General features: G+C 44.6%; 1 protein-coding gene across 2 annotated transcripts in view; it reads right to left on the reverse strand.

Moving 5' to 3' along the window:
* Positions 1 to 25478, reverse strand: part of NIPAL2 (NIPA like domain containing 2) — a 590087-nt gene that overhangs the window by 213873 nt on the left and 350736 nt on the right. For both annotated transcript variants that reach the window (XR_015309920.1, XM_086966045.1), the window contains exons 5-7: positions 16673 to 16794; positions 11258 to 11354; positions 6706 to 6841 (exon numbers count right to left, since the gene is read on the reverse strand). Coding sequence is in view for 1 of the 2 variants with exons in the window: in XM_086966045.1 (XP_086822171.1) it covers positions 6706 to 6841; positions 11258 to 11354; positions 16673 to 16794 (355 nt within the window). In the remaining variant the exon portion in view is untranslated. The remainder of the gene's footprint in view (positions 1 to 6705; positions 6842 to 11257; positions 11355 to 16672; positions 16795 to 25478) is intronic.

Below are 25478 nucleotides of genomic sequence, written 5' to 3' on the forward strand. Positions count from 1 at the left end.
CTACTATGAAATATTAGTTTTAATAAAACTTTGATTTGCTTACGTTTGAAACTAAAATACGCCACTATTCTGAGCAGTTTAGCATAGCTCCATTTCACCCTCATCCCCTAGGTTTTTATTTGGGCTCCGCCCCTGACGATAAACTGTAAACATACTTTGGGTAGTTACTCATCTCCTCTGCTGGCAGGGCAAGTTAGCAAACATCTTTCTCCAGTAAACCGTCCACATTGGGGATTAGTAATATTACAAAATCAATAGGGCACAGAAGGCTGACCCTGAACTATAGGGCCTTTTGTTTGACAGGAGTTAGGGTGAGCAGGTCCCGACCCTTTGAAAGTGAACACCAGTGTGCCTCATGTGAGTGTCGCTGTTACGGGGTGTGAGAGGCATTACATAGCTAACACGTCTCGCGCTAGTAACAGTGGTTTTTCTAAATCCCGCTGATCCCTACTTCATTAAAGTCTCTTATAGGATATTGCTCCCTGTAATTATGTTGGGGCGGTGCAGTTACCATGCTTCGGAGGTAGCCGGGCTTCTCCTTCCCCCTCCGCCCTGCGTTACCAGCCAGGGAGATCGGAAGAAGAGATCTTGGTCAGAGAATCAGACGACACTGCTTAAGTAAGCACGGGCCCTTCTTGCAGTAGCCATGATGGTCCCTCTATCCGAAGTCCCATGGAGAAGGAGTGTACTTCTGTACAGGCACCAAATAACAGTGACAGACGAGCAGGCGGTAGTGCTGGGTGTTACAACATAATTTATATATATTTCTCTTGTGCAAAACAAACCACAGTATACATTCATCACAGCTTCTACTTGAGTCAACTGCGGACATCGTTAAAGCAACATGTGGCGGTGTTTGCTGTTGATGCTACCAGGCCAATGCTTCGGCAACGTCCTCAGATACTAAGGCGGACAAGCGAGAACCGCCCCGTCACGTGCAACAACCTCAAGCAGCAGCAAGTCTTGGCTATTTTTGTCAACATTACAACTTTGCATGAAGTGAATTCTTAGCTCGTTCGAAGGTGTAAATGTGAACTTCATGTGCCAAATGGCAAAATCAAAAGACAAGCAAATATGTATGTATATTTTTCTTGTGCAAAACAAACCAAAGTATACTTTCATCACAGCTTCTACTTGGGTCAACTGCGGACATTGTTGATGCCGAAATAAATAATAAAGGCAATAAATAATAAAGGCGGGGGAATACATTCGGGAAGAAGAAAAGAACATATATGTTAGAGAAAACGTCGAGTGAAAACAAACAACGCAAGAGGGGCCGCAAAATTACATATATAAACAATAGAGGAGCGCTCCACACCACCATGTTTCTCCAAGGTCATGCAGAAATGCCTCGGAGAAACGCACCGTCATTTTCGGTTTCGGGGCGTGTTTTTCTTTCCCTCCTCTTCCCATTGGCTGGAATGTAAAATTCCAGCCAATGTGAAAAGGAGAGAAAGAAACTAAAAAACACCCCCCCGAAATCCCAAAAAGACGGGGCTTAAATGAACAGACGCCCCTCTCCTCCAATGGCTGGCCTCCGTTTAGGAAGCCAGCCAATGGAGAAGAGGGGCGGGTTCAAGCCCCACTCTGAAAAACATAAGATCTCCCCAGCGAGACTGCGCAAGCGCTGCCTACGCAGGCTGAGACCTAAAAAATGAGGATATTTTTACGTTTTGCTGCTTACAATTTAGAAATGATAATAAAATAACTTTTTTTTACAGCGCTTTAGACAGCAGGTTTTTACATGCGATAAATAACAGATGTTACCATTACCAAAGTTAATGATACTCGCTTTACTCTTTCTCTGAACAAATGGGAAATCACTTTTCCTTTATGATTCGGCCATGGGACTTTTACCTCACTTAGGATGTTAGAACTGACCCATAACCGGTTCACAGAGTTGTTTTTAAGGCAATACTGTAACAACTTGAAGTGAACATTTGTTTTGGAGCAGGTATTTGTTATACTTCTCTCCAAAGCAAGGCTCACCAGTCAATGACTTTATTCTGCTAATGGTTGCATTGTCTATGCTTCCTTGACATATACTGTGGCTTTTTTGATTAGAGTAGTAACCATGGATGTAAATAGGTAATAAGGCTGCTTCTATACACTATATATCTTTAGTCTACAAATGAACATGAAAGAAACCATGTCATCGTTGACCCTAGGCATGGGTATATATGTCACACTTTGCTTGCACGTAATGCACCCATCAGCATTCTAGTTGCATATAACATCTTAGTATTAGGTTGGTGAATCTGATCTAGGAAGCATGAAACTGAAAAATACCCTTTACTCCAGGGTGCTCTGTAACTGAATGGGGTGGGCGGGGTTGTATTATAAAGGATCTAGAACTCACAAGATTTAGCTGCTTTGCTACAGCCTTATAGGGCCACTGTGTAGAAATGTGTAATTAGTTGTGGTGTGTGGCAGCTGAGGAGCGGAATAAGCCTTGTAAGAATACTGTGGTGAGAGCTAAAGAAACAAGCTTTGGCATAGCCAATAGGTCTTGCCTTTGGGACCTTATAACATTTTAGTTATCCAGCACAATATCCTTGATGCAACAACATTAACTGTTACATAGCTAAACAGTTATAAGGTCCCAAAGGTGAGACCTATTGGCTATGCAAATGCCTGTTTTCTTTTGCAGAGAAAAAGCGAGGAAGATGGCGCAGGAGAGGTGGTGCCAGGTAAGTGTTTTTTTAAACCCCTCCCTCACCGTTCCACTGCTGCTTCCCGGGAGCAGCCGTGCCTGCTGGTGTGAGATACAGTATACCTTTTTTTGCCCTATATATTACATGCACACAAAAAATGTGGAAGCTGGGAGCTTAAGATCATTGTATTTTCTTCACAAAGTGGAAATCTAAATGTAATTTATACCTGCAGAGTACATTAAATGGATGGATTTTTAGGCAATCGTGATACTCAGGTGTGGGGACAGTGGTGTCTTTTGGAATACCAATGGAATCAGTATATAACCCCAACCGTGACATAGCTGCATTTATTGAAGTATGTACAATAATTTACAGCGTTTTTACACATCTTTGCACTTCTATACATACACTTAAAGGTTAAATGGGCAGAAGAGGCTTCCAATGTGAAGTACGTCTAGTTTCCCCTCACCTTCACAGATCTCCAGAGACCTGAGTGAAACGACAACATGGTGGATGCTTTGCCTAATTTGAGCCGTGGGTAACGGTGGAGACCACGGGGACTCTTTTTTGGGGACCAGCACTTATCTTTTCGTATCAGACATTTACTAGAGCAAGAGTAGTAAAAACACACCAAACAGAAAGACGGTGGAAGAGAAAGGGAGAAAGCAGAAGCCTGCAAGAGTGAGATGAACGGCAAGGAAATGTCTGGATGTGGATTAGAGAGGCATGAATGAGGTGAATTTAGGACTATACTGCCTTGGTTGTCGGTCCGCTGACATTCAACTGCATCAGCATGGGGGTTTGAGCAAAGTCCTGGGGGACCAGCATGCAGCCTTCCATCACACCAGCCTTTTCCAATTTTACTCTACTCTCTGCAGACTTAAGGGAGGTGAAAGAACACGTGTGGTGCTCTGCTGCCACGGTCAGCCATGTTTGCTTAGTTTCAGCACAGTTATATAGGGCCACAGGCCCACACTTACTGGAAAATGGAGTAAATACTGACAAGAGGCTCAATGAAGCATTGGCAAAGCCAATATGTCTCGTCTATCTTGCCAATGTCTTTTAGCCATGTTGTAGACAGTAGTGGCTGCTACCGGACCACGGTGGTGAGGCAGGTAAATTAAGAAAAAAACATTTACCATGGTACAGCCAGCTGCTGCCTCTCCCCATCCTCATCATCCTCCTTCGTCCTGTCTCCACTCCCAGCAGCAGGAAGCACCCAGGCTCCCACCCTAAGCCAACCACAACACTGCAATGCAGCGTTGTGATTGGCTTGAGCTGCGTGGTTCGGCCCTCAGAGGGGGACAGGAAACGTATGCATGTTCCCCACCAGGCAGCGCATTACAGCCTGGTGGAGAACATGCAAAGTGCGCATGAACTGTTTAGACAGCCCAAGAGGGTCGGCCAAACAGTCATGCGTAATTAGGGAGTGCAAATCACTTATTCCCTGCTCTGGCCAGCCCTCCCCCACCCCACAGTAAACAAGGTCACTGACTGCAATAGGAAAAAGAAATGATAATAATGAAACGTTATTGTCATTTTATTTTTCCTTTTGAGCAGTGAGGCGATGCTCTTCTGCCTTAGCGGAGGTTGTAGAGAAGCGCGGCTGCTGTGAGCTTGGCTAAAAGTTTTTTTTTTTTAAACCAATATGACATGGGAAGCACTGGCTGCATCATAGAGCCTTTTTTTCGTATGGCAGGTGGGGGTGGACAACACAGACAACAGGCGGGTTGTGGTGTGGGAGGGGAAGAAATAACATGGATGTGGGGTCGAAGGAGGATTGAGCAATATAGTAGGGTTGAAGGGGTTAAAACCAACATGTACAAAGGTGTGTGAGGGTGGGAGGGGAAAAAGCAACATGGACAACAGGGTGGGACGAGGGAAGAGAATTTCTTTTTTTAAATAGTATCTCAAGCACAGCAAGATAAGTGGAAGGACAGCAATCATGCTGGAGCAATCAGTACTTGGTCCTTGCTCCAGTTGAAAGAAGAAGTGATGTCAGCATGGGCTGCCGAATTAGGATAATCACAAAACAGGTAGTGGAAGTTAATACTGCCCACTGTGTTCACTTCTTCCTGCCATATTTTGTATTGTAGGTGAGAATAACACCATCTGACATGGAGGAATAGGGAAAGATATATCCTTTATGGTTTAGTTTAATCACTTTATTGATGGTTGATCTATTTTGTAGCACGCACAAGCAGTGACAATAATTTCTTTAGAACAGAGGCCCTGATGAAGCCGTAGGAGGTATTTTCCCCTTTTTGGCAGAAACATGTCGGTCCACATGCAGCTATTTGTTTAAACTGCACTTTTTGCACTGTTCCTGTTTTTAATGAGAAAGAAGCATACAGCTATTAAAGTCTTTTCACTGTATGCCTTCTATTATAATTTTAATCTCACACTTTTTCACTTTTGTTTCACTGCACTGAATCCCATTGAGTGATCCCACGCATGCTCTACCGAGCGATTGCAGGCGTTGTTCCCTGTCCTATAAGGTGAGTTGCAAGGTATCTCAATGATCTAGAGATGCCCCATCCCAACCTTTTGGATGACCAAATGATAAAATTATAAGATCACTTACAAGACTTTGATGGGAATCCATCTCTGGACCTTCGGTCTCACCTACCTTTGCTGGGAAGAAAATGCGTTGGGCAGTATATTTGACATAGGACTCTTTAGGTTTCCTAACGAGCACCTGTAGGGCTCAGAGTCTCAGTAGATAAGAGTATTTGTTTGACTCTCTTACTAGACCCCCAGGCTTTGTGTGTTGAACTGCCGAATTAGGAGGCAGCAAATAAGAGTGACCATGAAGGCAACAAATGGTAATTAATGGGTGGACTGCAAGCCCCTGGAAGTATACAATATCCCTTGCACATAAGACAGCATGCAGCGGCAGCGCTTTCGCAGGTGAAACCTAAAAGAATTCTGTCGGTGTGTGCAGGCTTTCTGCCCTCGCTCTCAAAGTGAAAGTGGAGAGCACATATTTGGGTCTGTAGGTTAAGGTATTTCTCAAAGGGTGACAGGGATAGGTAAGGGGGAAGGGTATTTGATTTCTTTTTATTTGGACCACAGATGGCTAGTAAAATCAAGCGTGGTGTGGGCGGAGGGGAGCACAGCAGAAATTTACCTATTGGAGGGAGGGGGTGGATAAACAGACAGAAGATTGTATGGATTTATTCCAGGAAATTAGGATTTATTTTTATTTATTTTTTTTATAATTTGGGTCTAGAAAGTTAGAATTAGCAAGATGCTAGGTGGGGTGGTTAACAAGTTACCAGATAGAACTGTGGATGGGTAACTGTTAATGAAGGGATTTTTTCACCTGGGGGTCCTGAGTCAATGAAAAGACAAGTCAAGCTTCTCTTTCATTGTCTATTTGATGTCACTCAGAACCCCTCGTGGAAACCATCCCGGTTATTCACAGTTAACCATCTATAATTGTATGTGTTATGTTATGCTACCAGCATCTGTTTAACATATATCTACAATTTTGTGTGGTATGTAGTACTTTTAGAATCTGGGCATTCTTTATGATTATGGGTTGCTCATTGACTAGAATCATGGTAGTCTGGTGTTGATAAGTTTTTTTGTGTATATATGTCTGTCCTCTGCATTGGCCATTAGTAATAGTTTGTATTGGATAATGGAACGTACAGGATGTACCCGAATCCAAGTGGTATCTTTGCCATTATTTTTCTTTTATTGAAGTGCAGTGTTCTATAGCTAATTTTTAAATTGTATTAAATAGCACATCATTTTGCATTGAGAACTAAGGTCCTGGCTTAGAATTAGGGCAATGAAAATTCCTCTGATTTCTGCAATAATTGTTAAATGTAAAAGGAAATCCACCGGTAAAATGTTCTTAGACATAATATTGCTGTGATGAAAGAGATGGCACTTGTGGGTTCTCCTTCATACTTTTCACTTGCTCAGAAATTGGAGCATTTTGAATTATGCTGATCCTCAATAGGGCCATATCCCTCTCCACTGTCAACCCGTCAATGCTATTGGAATATGAGTTAGGAAGAGGAATTGAAGGATCACTTACTTGACCTGCGCGGCGCAGGATGTGGCCATCACCACAAGCATGACGTAGAAGAGGGGGTAGGTCAACTGCATGCTTCCCTTTGCAGTGAGAATCAACAAGCCAGAGACAGCTTTCGTTGCAATCACAGCGACCGATCCTGGAAAAAAAGCAATTCACATATATACAGTCATTGGAAATGAGTTTGACATGCCAGTGGACATAATAGGAAGATTAACTATTTTTTATCAATTTACTTTGACTAATACTCTTTATATTTTAATATTTTTGTTGCATATTTGCCGTATAGGTAACTTGTCAGAAAACATTTACATATTAGACTAAAGAAAACTCACTGTAATAAAAATATATATCTTCCTTTCTTAATATTGGCCAAAGCCAACCTCCATAAAACGTTAATAGCTATGTTACATTTTCAGAGAGAGGGTTTGCTCAGTATACAAAGGGATTACTAGAGTGCAGAGACTTGTCAATGTAAAATCCTAGAAAAATACCACCTCCCCCCAAAATAAGGTAAAGAGGACCTGAGAATCCAGTGCACATCTTACGCCCAGGTGAAGAGAATACTCCTATCACTCAAATTTAATTTTTTGGGGCCATATCTTATTAGTACAGATCAGACTCTGCACACATACAGGCTATAGTTTCCCTTCACATATTGCTTACACCTTTGAGGAATGACCATGCCTCCCTCCTTCGCTAGGTCATCCATCTCCAAAGAGGAATTCCTAATTAGGTAAATCCCTCTCGGTGGATGACACACTTGGAATTGGCATGACCAATGTGCAGCCACTTGTGGAAGTTTCCTCCTTTCTCCTGTCTGGTGGAGTAACCCTAATTACCTTACCTTTCATTGGCATCAAGGTATCTGAAGTGCTGTGCTAGCTCGACTTGTTCTATCTTTCTTCACACACTAATATATGACGGCCGCTTGATTTCACTTCTTGCTCCACTCCAACTGTTTTAGCGACTCAGAGGTCCTTTTAATATACGAAACATGAAATGACAACGCTGACCTCGACCACTTGATTTGTACTGGTATGAGACCTTTCTGAAGCAGTATTAAACTGGGACAATAGATCAAGCAGATTTTGCGGTACTCCTGTAAGAAGCATGATTCTTACTTGGGTAAGTAGGAAGATGGTGCATGAAAAGATCATCAACGTGCATAAGTAGACTATTACAATATAATGTGGGAATTGATTCTTTACTAATGCGCCTAGTCTATCAAATTAAAGTAAGGAGATGTGTAAAGGTGTTTTAATCTACCTATAAGGACTTAGCTGCCTACAAGGGCTCTAATTTCTGAGTTTGCATCATTATGAGGATCCAATAGGAAGTAGTCAGTTTAGTCTTTAAAACAAGGGACCAGCACTCCTTGCACGTTCCACCAGACAAAGCTCTCTGGATGATTTTCAACGCAGATCTAGCTTTCATAAATATAATGCTCAATCGACAACTTGGAGTACCAAGGATTTTAGATTCAATATAAAGCTAAACGATGTATTCGTTTTCACTGGACTCTGAATTGCATAAATATATTTGATCGACTTTTGGAAGAAGCACCAGACCTCACTTTCATCACAGAAAGTTTGCTACAGTGAATACAACGGCCCCCATCTCATGAAGTCATTAATCCTGAATATGGCATCATGAGAAGAAACCACAAAAGGGGGCGTGGACAAGATGGCGACCACAGCGGACGCTCGGTGAAGAGCTCCATCACAGCCCTGGCAAAAGATCCTGAAAATAACAGCCGAGCAGCCGCCCACATGCTCAATTGTTGCTACCTGCCTGCCAATTTGAGCCCCCCGAAGGAAGCGATGGACTATGGTTTTGGGTGAGCCCCGTGGAAAGCCTGACTTCGTACCACGGGTGCAGGGGGCCTGGCATGGCCGAGGCCTGAGAGCATTGAGGGGGCCGCAGCACCCTGAAAGCAGATTCAAGCTATGCTGTAGAGTGCTTCTGTCTGGGGACAAACTCCCGGCCTTGCCTGTGACAGGTCAATAGTAACAGCCAGGAACCGAGCTGCATGCTGGCTGAGCAAAGATCGGATGAAGTGGGAGGAGAACAAAGCAGACCATTGGGGTAGTAAGGGGAGTCCTGCTGAGCCGCCAGGAGGAAGCTGCGAGAATGCAGGCGGGGCTGCTGCGGGCCTTGGGCCTGGACCGTGAAGTGAGGCAGCATGCCTGCTCTAGGTATAGGGACGCAGAGGCCTACACGCCTGAGGTCCCCGGCGGAAAGAAGCAGGGGGCGGGGACAAGGAGTGCGGCAGTGGCCATAGCGCCTGTGTGAGCATCTCGCAAGGCACTGCTATAAGACCCTACCTGTGAGAGTTCTCCTGATCCCACAATCGATTGTAAGAACGTATCAGAAATCCCTTCCCATGTGGCACCGAACACAACATGGGAAGGGATTTCTGATACCAGCTCACAAGTCAATACTCTACCTATTTAATAAGTCCTTCACATAGAATGAAGACACTGTGAGAAACGGCACAATATACTCGTAGGATTGCCATGTATGGACACTTGTTAATAATATTCCACATAAACTGAATGTAAAGCCCTGATGAAGTCTGCTGTGACTGAAACAGCTAGAGACGAAACACGTGTTGGTGTAGGGGCGTGTATAGTAGGAATGAAATAAAAGAACAGTTGAAACCACAACCTCAACTTTGGATTTCTGTGTACTTGGAGACTCCTTTTCTGATTTCTGGACTTGTCCAATTGATAAAGAATGGATGGCTTTTTCTCCTCCTAAAGCACCAGAGGATATATGAACATTGAACAAATACGTTATATACTTCCTATTGGACTAGTGTGGTTGAGTGCGTCTCCTAACCCAGTCATCGCTTCTATTGTTGTCGTGCGTGCAGAAACATGTTGATGCATTGACGTGTGAGTGTCACCCTCAGTCATCTTAAAAATTGTCTGAGGTCAACTTGATTATAGATTGAATACTTACAATTAGCACATGTTTAATTGAATAGCATTTTTTGTTCGAGGGAGAAACATCAAGGGCACAAGTTGAGGGTACACGCGGGTAGACGCGTCTACCCACTCTTTTCACAGGGTGAACACCATCTACCCTGTCAAGAGGTTGGGCCCCACAGACATATACTAAACTTGTCCTGGTGTAATTTTCAGACACCGGTACACATTCAGCACACCTGCATCTTGTCTCCTTTCATTCTGAGCAGCACTGTGCAGGAGGGGGAAGGGGCATATCAGATTCAATCTTGGCCATAAAAAAGGTCAAGTTAAGGGGCAATCAGGCATCTGGAGCCTCACACCTAAATGTAATAGAGATGAAACAAAGGCACACACCTTATCACTTCACAGGTACTTAAGAGAGGCATGTTTTTGACTTTGTTTAGTCCCTTCATATAAGAGATATGCATGCACTGTAGGAATGTCAGATGTGTTGGTCTGCCCCACTATTTACACAAATAACAATGTATTAAAACTATTTTGTTTATTCCTTTTAAAGTGGTATAGCTCTACTCTTCCCAGTGCAGGTTGTCAAAGCACTTTGCATCACACATACACATTATACATTGACAATAAATCATATGTGTAAATCATTGTGTAGGATATGTACATAACAGAATTAGAGTTACAAGGTGTAGGAGACATGTCATTCATAGCTCATTGTGCAATATTAGAAGGATGCAATTTATGAACTGCAAGTAACAAAAGGATCTCTGTGTTAATAGCAGTAACTCACTTACCCATTTACATAAAATAAAAATCTGTCATCTACGTGTTAAATAATGTGCTTTGCCGGAGACATATTAACCCTCTATGCTACTTTGCTTCAAAACTGGGACTAAACAAAACACAGATCTTTCCAGCAAAAATGATAACCTTCAGAGTTATCTTACCATTATTACTGTTCCCTGAGATTTAGTTGGCACACAAAGATCTCTGCAGAAGGTGCCTTAACTGCATAAGATATTTGAAAATGCAGACTTTGCAACCCATTAAGCACAACAGATTTAGCCACTTGTCTTCTTGTCACCAGTGTCTTTGTGCCAGGGTTTTGGAGAAAGTATGTATACGTTTAGGTCCAGATTTTGCGTTTGTGTTGCGTCACTTTTTTGGCACAACTGCAACACAAACTCTCATTTGTTAAATATTGTAATGCACTCAAATGTACTATTGGCAGACCTGCCAAACATGTGTGTGAGGTCTTAAGATATGTAACTTCTTGTGATATCACTTCCTGTGAGGTCATAGGTTGTGATGCCACTTCCTGTGATACCACGTGCATTGTCACACGCCATGATATCACCACTGTGACGTCACACTCCAAGATGTCACTTGCATACTGCCAAACTTGAATAGTGCCCCCACTTCTTTTAGGACGTGTAACCTGGCTATCTCGATTATGTATGTATGTAGGGATACTTGTATAGCGCAGCTGTCACCCAAAGGGCATCCTGGCGCTTTAACGGCATTAAAGCATTTACTGAAGCATAGTCAAACTTGGATGCAGATTTTCAAACCGAACCCAAAAGCGGGCAAACAATGAAACTGAAACGTGGTCCTACCCAGGAGAGCGACCAGCATCACGAGAATAATGACGTGCTTGACATTCTTCCTCTTATAAAAGTAGAGCAGGATGCAGAAGAGGATTACTTCCAGGATCTGGAGAGACACAACCAGAGTACATGTTAGTTCTTCTATGCCGCATGCATCGAATGTTTTACTTGGCCTTTAAAAGAGCACGCATGCTCCGCCGCTCGCGCACTCTCATTACTCTTTAACAGATTGTTCCGCGAAAGCCTGCTTTATTATTCATGCGCCGTTCCAATGCAACACATCTTCCTGCAACAAATTGGGTTATCAAATAATTGCTCTCATAAATCTTGCAGGCCCTGGGTGAGTGGTGACGTGCAGTCACCCAGATCTCGGTTTCTGCTGCTGTTGTGTTTTTTTCAATTGTACATATTTACCTGCGGCTAGCGGCGCGTGCTCCCCCAGCACCACAGGTGCCGCCGGCTATTAGCGCGCCATTTTTAGACGGTCCTCCGGGGAAGGGATGCGGCCCTGCCCCCTCTCGGCCTTTTCAGGTCAACATTCCAACTGACTCCACTTACTGTGATGAGCGCCTGAAATGGCCGCCACTAGGCAGGTACCTCTGAAGCACATTGCAAAGGCCTGTCAAGCACAGCGGAGGAAGAGTTTCGCATGAGCCTACAGATTTATTTTATATCTCGCAATACCTGGCGGCAGCACAGCAAAGAATTTCAAATATATATATTTGGTTTGTTTTGTGAGGCTGGGCGGAAGGAATGAGAACACAGCCCAAGAGTATTTGTAAGTATTGGTAATGAATGAGAAAATTAAAGATATAGTACAGGGAGCTTCCAAATATCAAAAACGCATCTTATTATTTAAAGGTAAACAGACCGACCACGAAGAAAATTGATATGTCATACCTTATGTTGACCTGTTTCCTAAGGTTTTATTTGATTTTCCTCTTTGAAAACGGCACTTTAATTCAATTTTTGCTGTTCCTATGTAAGTACAATATTTACAGGACCTGATTGTGTCGCTGACATCACTATAGCAGACTTGTTTATTTTTGCATTGTTATTCGCTCACTGCAATCAACTGTTTAACACCGCAAGGAGGAGGCAGGGGTCTAAACTGTGATGCCACCGGCAAAAGCAGGCCCACAAAAAGATCACAACAGTTTAGACACTAAAGACTTAAAACCATCATGAAAACGTAAACGGTATATCTTATCCAAAGTTCATAATAAAGTGAAATTTATGAAAGCTGGTCACCATAACGCACTGTGAAAAATACAACTTGTCTGCGTCGAAATAATAAGGGACCCAGAGATAGAGGAAGAAAAGTCCTTGGATGGCATGAAGAGCTGTGCAATATTTCACTTACTTGACTTTTTCTGGCATGGCCAGTGCATTTTTCTCACTGAACTCGGCTATCTCAAAGTTTATTGAGGGTGCTCCAAGAGGTGCTTCCAAAATGTACTCGACACACATTCACACAGTACACTATGCTGCAACGTAGAAAACACCTCAACCAACAGTATCCAAGCATTAAGGAACCGCACTTCTACCCTCACACCCCAAACGTGAGGCGTTCTCTACACTGACAGACATCAGCTTCCATTTCTAGCATGATCAAATTCGACACTCTTCCGAATAAAACATTAGTGGAGGTTGGTAGGGGACGGTGGTGAGGGGTAGTGGGAGGAAAGAGGGTAGATTTTTTTTTTTTTTAAAGACTTACCTATGAACAACGTCACCGCCTCTCCTCCGTTCTCTTCTCTGGAATGGAAGCTCCCAGTCTGTCCCAGCCAATCATAATGCTGCCTTACAGCAGCGTTATGATTGGTCTGAGTGCCGTGGTTCGGTGCATAGAGAGGGACTGGGAAGCTGGGCATGTACTCCACAGAGGAGGCTGTACAATACAGTGTGTAAAGAACATGCAGAGTGCGCATGACGGTTTGGCCTGCAGCTGCGCGCTTAATAAAACTGATAACATAACATAATTGTGGTCGTGGTCCACGAGGTCTGTAGACGAGTGTTCCTCTGAGGGTGGTGTTGGGGTCAGTGTGGATCTGGAAGTGCATGTGCTCGGCTGTGTTGAGGGTTTCGTCGGTGTTGGTCGAGATTCTGATGGTGTCTTTGGGGATGATGGCGATTCCCCCTCCCACTTCGTTGGTGTGGTCTCTGCGGGAGATCTTGTAGCCCTGTGGGATGGCTATGGCGACGTCCGGTGCTGAGGTGGCGTTCAGCCAGGTCTCCGTCAGAAAGGCGTCATCGGGGGCGATGGAGTCTAGGAGGTCCCAGAGTTTGATGGCGTGCTTGCGGGCAGAGCGAGTGTTGAGGAGGATGCAGCGGAGGTGGTTAGGTTCTCTGGTTGGTGGTTTGGTGGGCTGTATTCTGGTGAATCTGCAGTTCCAGCAGGCGAAGGGCCCTTGGGTGCGCTTCGGGTTGGATCGGTAGCAGGGGTGGTCTCGTCCGGTGTTGAGTGCGTGGAGGGTGCTGGAGTCATAGAGCAGTCTGGCGTTGCGGGGTCCAGGGGTTCTGGCGCTGGGCGTGGTCCAGGCGCGGACGGGCGCAGATGGGCTTGGCTTTGGCGCAGAGCGCCCTCTGCGCGCGGCCGCGCATCCCACATAAGAGGCGTAGTGGGAGGCAGGAGTAGCTGGGAGACGGGAGCGGGGCGGCCAATGGGCAAGTGGCAGGGCGTACAGAAGGGAAAAGGGGGTGGGGCTGCGGGGAAGCAGCGGCGGGAAGCGGGGAGCGGCGGGGTACAGAGGGCAGGTGCGCAAGAGGCGCCTGAATCTAAAATACAACGAAAATACAGTTACAAATGACGAAAATACAATTACAGTACCAGCAAAGGAAAAAGGTTGGCAGTGCAGAGGGGGACAAGAACACAGTTACCAGGGGCGAACCGGCGGAGCAGTGGGGCAGAGACTCGGGCAGTCAGGAGGAGCCGTGTGGTGTGGGGAGCGGCCTGGGGTCAGGTCACACTCACCTGCGCCGCGCGCCCTCCATAAGAGGCCAAGTGGGAGGGAGGAGCAGCTGGGAGGCAGGAGCGGGGCGGCCAATGGGCAAGAGGCAGGGAGTACAGAAGGGAAAAGGGGGCGCGCCGTGAGGGAGCAGCGGCAGGAAGTGGGGAGCGGGGGGGGCACAGAGGGCAGGGGCACAAGGGGCGCCTGAATTTAAAATACAATCACGAAAATACAGTTACAAATGACAAAAATACAATTACAGTACCAGCAAAGGAAAAAGGTTGGCAGTGCAGAGGGGGACAAGAACACAGTTACCAGGGGGGAACCGGCGGAGCAGTGGGGCAGAGACTCGGGCAGTCAGGAGGAGCCGTGCGGCGTGGGGAGCGGCCTGGGGTGAGGACACGTTGTAAACGATGTTTCCCGCCACTGCTGGTTACAGCACACTCAGGAGCTCTGCATAGACCTTGGCAGTCCAGTCGGAAACTTTTTTAGCAACAGGCTCCAAGTGGTGAAGGTGGGGGACCGTCATTTCAGGAAAGACCAAATGTTCTATGGGTATTTTATTCAATTTGTACATAGTGCCTGGAGCCCTTGAGAACACATGCATGTGCTTTCACTAATATGCCCAAGACAAGCAATTAGGAGTACAAACATGGATGGATAGAATGCTTGAATTAATCTCAGCCATTGGTAATTAATCGGGCCAAACTAGGTCATTGCTTAGTTGCCCTTCAAAACACCTCAGACAGAAGCCAGCCATTATGCAAATGCACCTTAGCCTTGCTCCAATACGAACTGTCCAAGCTGAACTGTCAGGCCAATGCCCATCTAAACAGGAACACAAGCAACCCCAGGCAGGTTTCGCCTAGACAGACTTAGTGAGACGAATGCTCTTGTCTTTTTCAAACCATGCTTTGAGTAATCCAACATTCCACAGCACCGATCCATGATGGAATAACTTTCTATGCACAATGATAGTGTAAGAAAAGACATCTGGAGAAGGACACAACTGAGACAATCAGACAAACACTACCTCTTCACAGCCTCATCATGAAAAGAACAACGGATACGACAGACACAACTCTGGGGCTTCAACAAAACTAGGACAAAGAGTTGCATTTTGGCCACATAAGGCTATACTACTTTCTGTTTTTCTGTCCCTTAGTTTAAGGACCCTATCTCTCTTCTTCTTATACACGGCAGAGCTCTAACTGGATGTTGAGTTTTTAACACTATCAGCTATACTCATTGCATTATGTATGTAGATGTGGGTGCACGTATATGAAGGTATAAATAACTGCCTATATTATAAAACATTTACTTCTCAAGGCTTGAAGCAGGAGTGTATTCTGGCACCCCCTGCTGTTTAATCTTTATACTGCAGACATCTGAACCATGTTATGACATCTGCTTCTCCTTTAACTCCATATGTGGGAGGATACTATTGTTAGCGTAGACTATGTTAGGGCTAAAACGCCTCCTTGAGAGACAAGATGTATTAAAGAATGAGAATAATTTAGGTGTTAATCCCTCAAAATTTAAGGTGATGCTCTTTGAAAGTCAAGAAATGATAACAAATTAAGTGAAGAATGGCAGACCAGGTCATTTATTCCCATACAGAATACAATTACCTAGTAATAGCTTTATTTTTCACACCTGATTGGAATCCCTCAAGTGGCATTCTTAAAACTAAAGTACTGAGCTCCTCTTTTGCCTCACTGAAACTGTATATTCCTGTGAGTGGTCTAAGCACTATCCCAACAATGAAGGTTAAAAACACTTTATTGCTGCCACTGATTTTTATAACGCTATTCTTCCCAAGGGGAAAATACGTAGGCATTGAACTCTTTGGGCCTGATGTAACTTACAATTTTGAGTACATGTAATACTTTTTGCTTATTCAAAAAACCCAAGTGTAAGTTGTACAAAAAACACAGTAGCAAGTCAAGCACCACATAGCACCACTGGTCCTGTCACCCACTCACATAGAAAATGTTGAAGGTAGGGACTTAAAATAAACCCCACAGGAAATCATTTTACATTAAATATAATTTATTGTTTGAAAATATATTAAAATAGTACATATTGTTTATTTATTAAATATTTGAATACAATATATGTAATAAAAAAATTATTGTAACAATATGTTGTGTTAAAATATAACTAAGTTAATTTTAATTACTTCTATACATCACTTTTAATAATTATGAATTCATGTTAAAGGTCGGGGGATCTTTGCATGTAAAACGTATAGAGATAAACAAAACAGTTTATTTAACTGGAAAATAAAATGTAAAAATATGTTCATGTTAAATATTAATTTAAATTCATTTTACATATTTATTTTAATTATAGAACAAAAAATATGCTGCAGTAATATTAATCTAATTTTGGAGTAAAACTTTAATAAATGGAAATGCAGTTCAAAATAGCGAAACATAGCATATTAAACCCATGTTACTACACAACTTACCAGATACACAAGACATTCCCAGCTAACAAGGTATTTTTGAACTTTTACTGCTGTGATCTCTTGATGGGCAGTGGGAGAGAAAGTCACCAAAAGATAGGCTCCCGTGATTGCCAATGTGCCACCTAGAAAAGCAAAAAATGTTTTAGAACGTATTCCCTTTAAATCTCGTCTGTTACCGTATCTCTAAAAGTCGCAGTCCTGCTGTGTTCACTTTGGAAAAGCCAATGGTAATGAATCTGAACTGTGAGTGGAATTAAGATAAGTAAGGTGTGGTCTAGATAAAACATTTCTTCATAAATTCAGTGTGGATTTACAATCCTAAACAGCAGTACTTAACCTTTTAACTTCTGGGCAGTGCTTAATTTGAGACAGTGGATTCTGGTGGCTGGCACCGGCATTTAATTGTCATCGCCAGCGCTTATGACAGTCTGCCACAAGGTGATGCTGTCTGGCTAATTTAGAGTTGACCAAAACAACAGTCAATTATTAATTCAGTATACATTAAAAATGACTAATAACTGCCGCCTGGCTTTGGGGGCATAAAATAGTCCTAACTGTCACACTTGTAGGTGTCTGATGGTTAGTAGTTGTGTTGTTACTATCATCCGCAGCATAACAGGGGCAGTTTGTGGTACAAGCAGCAGTGCCTCCTGACGAGAGCCCTTGCACTTTTTTTTTTTTTTTTTTTTTACAAATTAAGCATTGTTCTGGAGACCCCCACTAAATTAGTACTGGAAGCTAGGCATTCCCACCTAAGAAATTTCTACATTTTCAACCTCAAAACAAAACCCAAGGATTTTGCTGAAAAGTTGTCAACGTTTCTGCAGAACATTAACCGTCCCTCTCTTTAGTGAAGATATCTAAGTGAAGACAGTTATGGGGGTACATCCCATTACAATAACTTCCCATTGGCCTAAATCACCACTGGGCAAAGGGGTGATTCAGGCTTTGCAGGTCAATGTCTGGAACTACAGAGGAAAGCAGAAGGATCCTTGTGCCTTTCTCGGTCCATCTGAACATGCCCAATGACATGGAGGCTGCCCGGAAGTATGCAAACCATCCATGTCCTGTGCCCATCTTGAAGTGCTGTGGAAGAGAACCCTGACTCTATGACAGATGCATTCCTTCAAGGTAGAAGGTGTGAGATTCACTCATATCCCCAGTCATTCCCAGTGAACAGACATATAGATTCAAAAAGCAGTGATGTTTTCTCAAAATCGGAATTTTCAGGAATTACTTTAGCAAACTCAGGCATCTTACCGCGCTAGGCTGCACAACTCATATGCATACATTAACATTCTCATGTTTAGCTACGTTTAATATTAACTGTAGTCTCTTTTCATATGATGCCATCTTGGTCAGATACTACATCTTCATAGTCACTGATCTGGATCCAATTTCATGTCGTTTCTTTGATATATCCGTCGGTTCAAAATCCATGTGATATAATTCTCAGTGATATATGGTAATTTGTGGTTTTAAAAACTGAAATATCCTACTTTTTTGCTCGAAGAATGTTGGTAAATGTGCAAGGATGCCTAGTAAAAAGATTACGAATAGTGCAGTCTTCAAAATAAGAGCGATTTATGCTTTTCCGAATTATGGGCCAGTTTCACAAAACTCCAGACACACAAAAGTAAGGTGAAGTTTGTGTCTCTCAAAAATATGAATGCAGTTTCTGGATGCATTTGTCCAGTGTCCAGTTTCCTGATGCCTATGTCCAAAGTCACAAACTGGATCAGCTTGTCAAGGGAGGTTCAGACTTCCAGTTCAAGTGCTGTGCAGCCGGTCCACGATTCAGACTTAAGTTGGGGCCATGTGCCCACTGCTCTAGCATGCTTTCTCTCCCATGAGTCTTCTTGGTAGGGGAATGGAGGCATAGATGACGTTAGTAGGCCCTCAATTTACCTTCCACGCACTTAGCGTAACTTAATCAAGCGCTTTGTGAATTTGACCAAGGTATGCAAAATTCGGCCTGAATCACAAACTCATTTGTTTGTTTATATCGAACACACACACACAAATGACAAGTGTAAATTCACTTATAAAGTTCACGGATCTCGAATGTGCACTTGTAAAGGCATTTACTGAAGCATAATATTGGCCCAATATCGAGTAATATTGTGCATAAATAAATTTTCTCCCAGGGATGAGCCGTGCACAAACCCTGGGGGATGATACCATAGCAAGTTTACAATACACACTAATTTGTAGGTATTCACCATTATTTTCTCTATCCATTCCCACCCAGTAATCAGTCAGAGCTTTACTCCTGTCAACTGCAGAGATAAATCCCATTCCAAGCTGGGAACACTCAGAAGACTCCCTCCAAATTGTTGGGAGTGCAGAGGAAGGGGGATCTCCTTAGGAAAAAGTTATTTTCTCTGTGGAGAAACAAAATAAAAATGGACGTGCAATAATACAAAGACAATCTCCTTTTCGTTAAAGGTTCACAATGTACTATTAGACAACTGAAACCTCTTTTCTTAGACATAACTGTGAATTCATTAAGGGTTTCCAGAAGTTCTTCTGGAAACCTAGAGCTTTTGGAAATTTTCAGGAGTGCTCTTGGAAACCATTGTTAATTCTAACAATGTGTAAATCTGCTTCCAAACACAGTAGGGCTGCCATGGGGCGGTAGTAGTGGGGTGGGGAAGGTTGGGAAAAAAAAGAAAAAAAAGACAAGAAAATGTTACTTACCTGCCGGCCGCTGCCTCTCCTCCGTCCTCTTCGGTTGACGCAAGAAGGCTCCCAGACTCCCCTAAGCCAATCATGACGCTGCTGTCTTCAGCTTGAGAGCAACGTCGTCATTAGTCTGAGCAGCCTGGATCGGCGCTCTTACATATAGTGGAAGCCTGTTCATGTTCTCCACCCGGCTGTGCAATAGAGCCGGGTGGAGAACATACCTAAGAGCGCATGCCAAGACGGCCGGCCAAACTTTCATGCGCACTTAGAAAGTGACCACCACTCTGCCCCTTACTCTGTGGGCAGCCCACCCGGCACATACAGAAAGATGATAGTAACATGGTGTTATTATCATATTATTTCACCTGTGGGGAGACAGTCCTCCGCATTAGCTGAGGAACCGCCACTGTTCAAATGGGAGTAAGGTTGCAGATGCTGATGCATTTTTTGTAACTCGTAATTAATACAAAGCTTTTTCACTTTGTGAATTTAGCCTATACGCAAAATGCATTTTACTGTACAGCACACGTGCAAAGTGGAGTTTCTTTACAGAATATAGATTTGTTTTTACATTTACTTCTTTACAGAACACAATGCTTAGATTATGCCTTTTGGTTTGGAGCTTTAGTCTTATTAAACCCACAAAAATGTCATTAAATTAACAGTTTTAACACCTTTTGCTAATTTTCTAAATTCTGACTGAAATTCGTAGCAGAGAATAACAACAATTGCGCAGCAGCTCTAGCTTTGTGGTAAGGAAAAAGTAGACCCTTGTTGATAAACTGCACACAATTCTCACATTTTATGATCTGAAATGGTATGTTATGTATATTTGCAAACGTGCACTATCACCTGCGAGCGTATCCTGTTGCTGAGTAGGTGTGTGTGACTAGTGCTGCCTAGGATAGGTTGGTGAATCGAAAAGCCAGATCTTCGGATTCTTGCATAACTCAAGAAGAGAGGGGGATCTGATGTGGAGTGGGAAATTTCAATTTGCGCTTGATTCGAAATTAGTTGGCCCTCTCAGAATGAGGGCCAAAGTAGGCAGATGAGACACAAATAGGGCAAAGTTCTATAAGTTAGTGAAAAGGATTGATATCCAGGCTTCGAGGTTTGTGTCACAAAGGTAACACAAACCCAGCGCAGATTTGTAGTGGAATTTACATTCAACTGAAAATTATGATTTACATTTGGAAAGTTACCTAAAGTAACATTTTGCACCACTTTGTGATACTCTGCATCAAGGGGGCATACAACGGATGGGACATGGGCATTCCCATGGGTTTTGATCAGTCGCTGCCGGCATAGCTCGCGGTTGGGAGAGGACGGGCACGGGGTCAAATGAAGGGGGGGTCACGTGTGGAGGGGGGTCGCATAGGGAGGAAGTCACGAAAGGAGGGAGTCACATGGGGAGGGGGGTCACGTGAGTAAGGGGTTACGTGGGGAGGGGGATCACGTGGGGGAGGTTGTGCAGGAGAGGTTTGATTAAAAATAAGTGCCACTTACCTTGAGGCCGGGTCCCCCGTCTTCTCGGCTCCTGCTCTCCTGTCTCCGAAAGGAACAGGAAGCAAGCAGCCAGGCTCCCTCCCCTAAGCCAATCACAACGCTGCAAGCAGTGTTGTGATTGGTGGAGACGGCGCCTGGCCAGGGACTTATGGGGCGGGCATGTTCTCAATGCAGGCTGAGATGGGCAGAGGGCGCATGACTGGTTTGGGCGGCCTGAGAGGGTTGGCCAAACAGTCATTGTGCACTCAGGAGTGGGCACACCACTCCTCCCCTGCCCTGCTCAAAGAGAAGAGCAGCCCCGCCCACCCGCCCGCAATGAGAACATAAAATGGTAATAACTAAAAGCTATTACCATTTTATGTTTCTGCTTCTCGCACTGTGAGAAAGCAGCAGGGCGACGCTCCTCTGCCACAGCGGAGGAGCCGCCCCCGGTTTTGATGCAATTTCTGACCTACAAACTTTTGTAGACAGGAATTTATCCCCAAAAAGTACCCCGCCCCCCTTGAGGCATGCATAACAGAGCAACTTTTAAAAGTCTCCACATTTTTCCAGCTTACCATGTGTGCTGCTCTGCACAGCAGACATACTAAATGGGAAAGGTATTAAAGTAATGCTTTAGTATGCACAGAACCTATGGTTGATAGAACACACACACCATGCGCTGCGGAGCAAGTGTTCGTGCATGCGGTGCAAAATGCGCCAGCGCTAAGGATCTGCCCCACTGTGTTTAAGAACAGGCTTCACGGATCTCCATCATCTTCTCCTGAGACCACAAGACCCCAGTCTGAATACAAATTCAAAAATAATCTCATTCTTATGCAAATTTTCGCTGGTACTTTATCAGATCTAAAATGCTTCACATCTCAGAAAAAGGGGTATAATTAAATCCATTAATCGAATGTCATTAGATGTTTCTCTAGCACAATTACACTCTATTCTTTCCCCGAGATTCCGTGTTTGTAGCCCAAAGCACTGCTTCCTGGAAATCTTTTTATAAACTCCTCTCTGGCAGAGGGGCGTAGCGATCGGCGCGGCCGGTGCAGATGTACCGGGCAAAACACCTGCCTGCCCAGCACCAGCTTCAGTTTATTTACCCGGTTGCTCGGGCAGAGTTTTTGTGACTGACTGCCTGGGGCCTGGAACCAGAGCCTAGGGAAACAGTGACTAGAGAAAGTGAAAAGCAGCTAATACGAATGAACACATAGGAGAAAGGGGGAACGCAGGTGTGAATGGAGAGAAAAGGAATAACGGGATTAGTGTGATGCAGGAGAAGAGAGACAGCGAGGAGGGCGGGGAGCGGCGCAGAAGGGAAACATGAGTGGAGAGAGTGGAGGGAAGAGTGGGGAGATACAAGTGGGAATTGAAGGGCAGAGAAAGGTGACAAGTATGGAGGTACAGAGGAAGTGACATGAGGGGATTGTGGAGCTATGCAAAAAAGGATGTAGAGAACCAGGAACTGGGGAAAGTAAAGCGATGAGGTAGAGAGGAGGGAAGGTGAAAGGGGCAAGCAAGAAACTAGAATAAATATAGAATGGCGACCATCAGTTAAGATTGGACATGGGGAGGTGAAAAGTGGAGGGAGGAGACACAGAGAGTGGAAAAGAGGAAGCGGCTGCAGTTATTACGGCAAGGATAAGGGATTTGTGGAAGTGAAGAGAAACCAGTGAGTAAGAGCATACACTCTCATTAGTGTAGCAGCTTCTGTAGCATCGGGCCTTCGGCATGAGGGGCCCTTGCTAAGGCTGTACTTTGTACCACCCAACCAGGGGTGGGGCCAATGTATCTTCCGTTCACTAAGGCCATTGGCCCCCTTGCTAGACCAGGGCTCGAGTCGGGGTACCACGCGGGTGGACGGCGTCCCCCCACTTATTTTACCGGGGGGGACACCGTACCCCCTGTCAAACAGCTGGACTTCACTCTTTGGCCTCTCTGGGACGAGGAGCTAGGCACCTTTGGTGACGTCACTTCCTGTTGTGACGTCACCAAAGGTTGTGATAGCGGCCCCCCACTTCTTTTTTTACGACTTATGCCCTGTGCTAGACCAATGAGGCCCTGGTTTCACATTTGCTACTTAGAACCCCGACAGCTGACTCTTCTCCCAGACATAAACATAGAGTGAGAACGCCAACCTCCTTCAACAGACATACCCTAGCAACCCCACTATCTACACTATTCCGACCATCACCTCTGTCAGAACAAAGAATCCACCTAAACCTTCTCGAGCACCCCCACATAAGTACAATATCCCGATCACCCTTCAGAGCCCAAGTGCCCCCGTCACCAAAACAGTCTTGACAGAGCTGCGCTGTATGCTTCACAACTGCAGATCTGCAGTAAAACACAAACTTGAAATCTCCGATACCATCACCCTTCACAAACTAGACATGCTCTTCCTCACAGAGACCTGGTTCAAAGATACCTCTCACTCTATGTTTGATCTCCTATTACCCACAGGTTACTCCATATTTAGGAATGACAGAACTGACAACATGGGGGAGGTGTTGCAGTCATCTTTAGAAACGCCCTGCAACTTAAGGCTTCTCCAATCAGTTCCTCCCTCACCTTTGAATGCCTTTCTCTTGAGCTTCAATTGAAACACCGTCCACCGCTCAGATTCCATATCATTTACCGCCCGCCTCGTAGTGGCCCTTCGTTTATAGAAGATCTCACTGACTTCATCAGCGACCAATACACACAAAGTGACAATCAGACCTTCGTGGGTGACTTCAATCTCCACTGGGGCGTACCGCAAGACTCCTCTGCGAACTCTCTGGCCACCTTCCGCTCTACAAACGATCTTATCCAACACTGCATTGAACCAACCCACTCTAAGGGCGCAATCCTGGACCTTGTTATTTCTAAAGCAGGCATGCTTACTACCTCTACCCCAATCCATGTAGATTGGTCTGACCACCACCTCATCCCATTCTCTCTTCAACTTTCACACTCGATAACTCTTGGCCAACCCAAGAGGGCCATCTCCTGGTTCCGTGATGCCAAAAATATTGATGTTGGTCCCCTCTGTGAATCAGCTTTGCTATCACTTCCAAGGCTAGACCCAAACATAGCTGTTGACGATCTCACCTCCCAATGCCTCACAGTGCTTGCAGCTGAAATTAATGACGTCGCTCCACTCAAAAGCAAAAGGATAAGGCCCACTCCCTCAGCACCTTGGTTCAACAAATCCCTTTATGAGGAAAGGAAGCAGCTAAGATTTCTGGAGAAGCAATGGAGACAAGTGCCCTCCACAGACAATTTAGCCATGCTTCGCACAGCAAGATCCAAGTACCACAAGCATATCTTCCTTGAGAAAGCGGCGCACTTCAAAACCCTCCTTGACTCCGCCAAAAATAGACCCAAAAAACTATTCGATCTCATCAAGATTCCGAGCTGCTCTCCCCCATCCTCCGAGGTGGAGGATTCTACTAAGAGAGCAGCGGACTTCGCTATTTTCTTCGATGAAAAAGTGAAATCACTTGTGGATCAGGTTGCTCATCCTACACCTCCAGAGGAGCGCAAATCCTTAGCCATTTGGCAGAGCTTTGACCCCATCTCTGAAGATGCCCTTCTCAAGTGCATACGCGAAACAAAGCCCTCCAACCATTCTCTTGACCCTATCCCCAGTGCCATTGCCTTGGACTTCTATACCCATTCCCTTTCCTATTGGACCACTCTGATCAACCTCTCCCTCTGGCAAGGCTCCCTTCCTGTCTCCTTCAAAACTGGGCAGGTCACCCCTCTGCTTAAAAAGCCCACTGCTGATGCAAAGGACCTCAACAACTTCCGCCCAATCACTAACCTTCCCTTCCTTGCGAAGATCACAGAAAGATGTGTAGCAAAACAACTCTCTCGTCATATCAAGGACAATGATCTTCTTGACAATTGCCAGTCTGGCTTCATCCAAAACTGCAGCACTGAAACAGCCCTACTGCAAGTGGTTGATGACGCGCTGAGGATACTCGATTCGGGGGGGTTCCTGTCTTCTAATTCTCCTTGACCTTTCCGCAGCCTTTGACACTGTCAATCACAACACCCTCCTCAAAATCCTTCAACAGAGAATGGGCATGGAGGGCACTGTGCTTAAATGGTTTGCATCCTTCCTCTCTGACAGATCCCAAATGATCAAAATAGCGAACAGTCTTTCTTCTCCTGTGGCGGTAGGTCAGGGTGTTCCTCAAGGCTCTATACTTGCACCCACATTGTTCAATCTCTACTTAGAACCACTGGGAAACCTCCTAAGCAAATCCGGGATTCACTATCATCTCTATGCAGACGACACTCAACTCTACCTCAAGGTTGCCTCCACTCATGATCTCTCCTTCCTAAGCTCCACTCTGGACTCCATCCAAAACTGGATGTCAACTCATCAACTGATTCTGAATCCCTCCAAAACTGAATTCCTCCTCTTCTCCTCCTCACTCTCTCCTCCCCCGGTCCAATCATGGATGATCAGATGAATCTACTAAACAATAAACCCAGCATTGTCGACAGCGCTAAATCCCTTGGAGTCATTCTAGACAAAAAACTCAACCTAACTCCCCACATCAATTCTATTGCTAAATCTCCTCGTTACCAACTGCGCCTTCTTTGGGGAATCCGACGCTTCTTCCCGGAG

The sequence above is a fragment of the Lissotriton vulgaris genome, chromosome 4_1, assembly GCF_964263255.1.
Source record: "Lissotriton vulgaris chromosome 4_1, aLisVul1.2, whole genome shotgun sequence".
NCBI lineage: Eukaryota > Metazoa > Chordata > Amphibia > Caudata > Salamandridae > Lissotriton > Lissotriton vulgaris.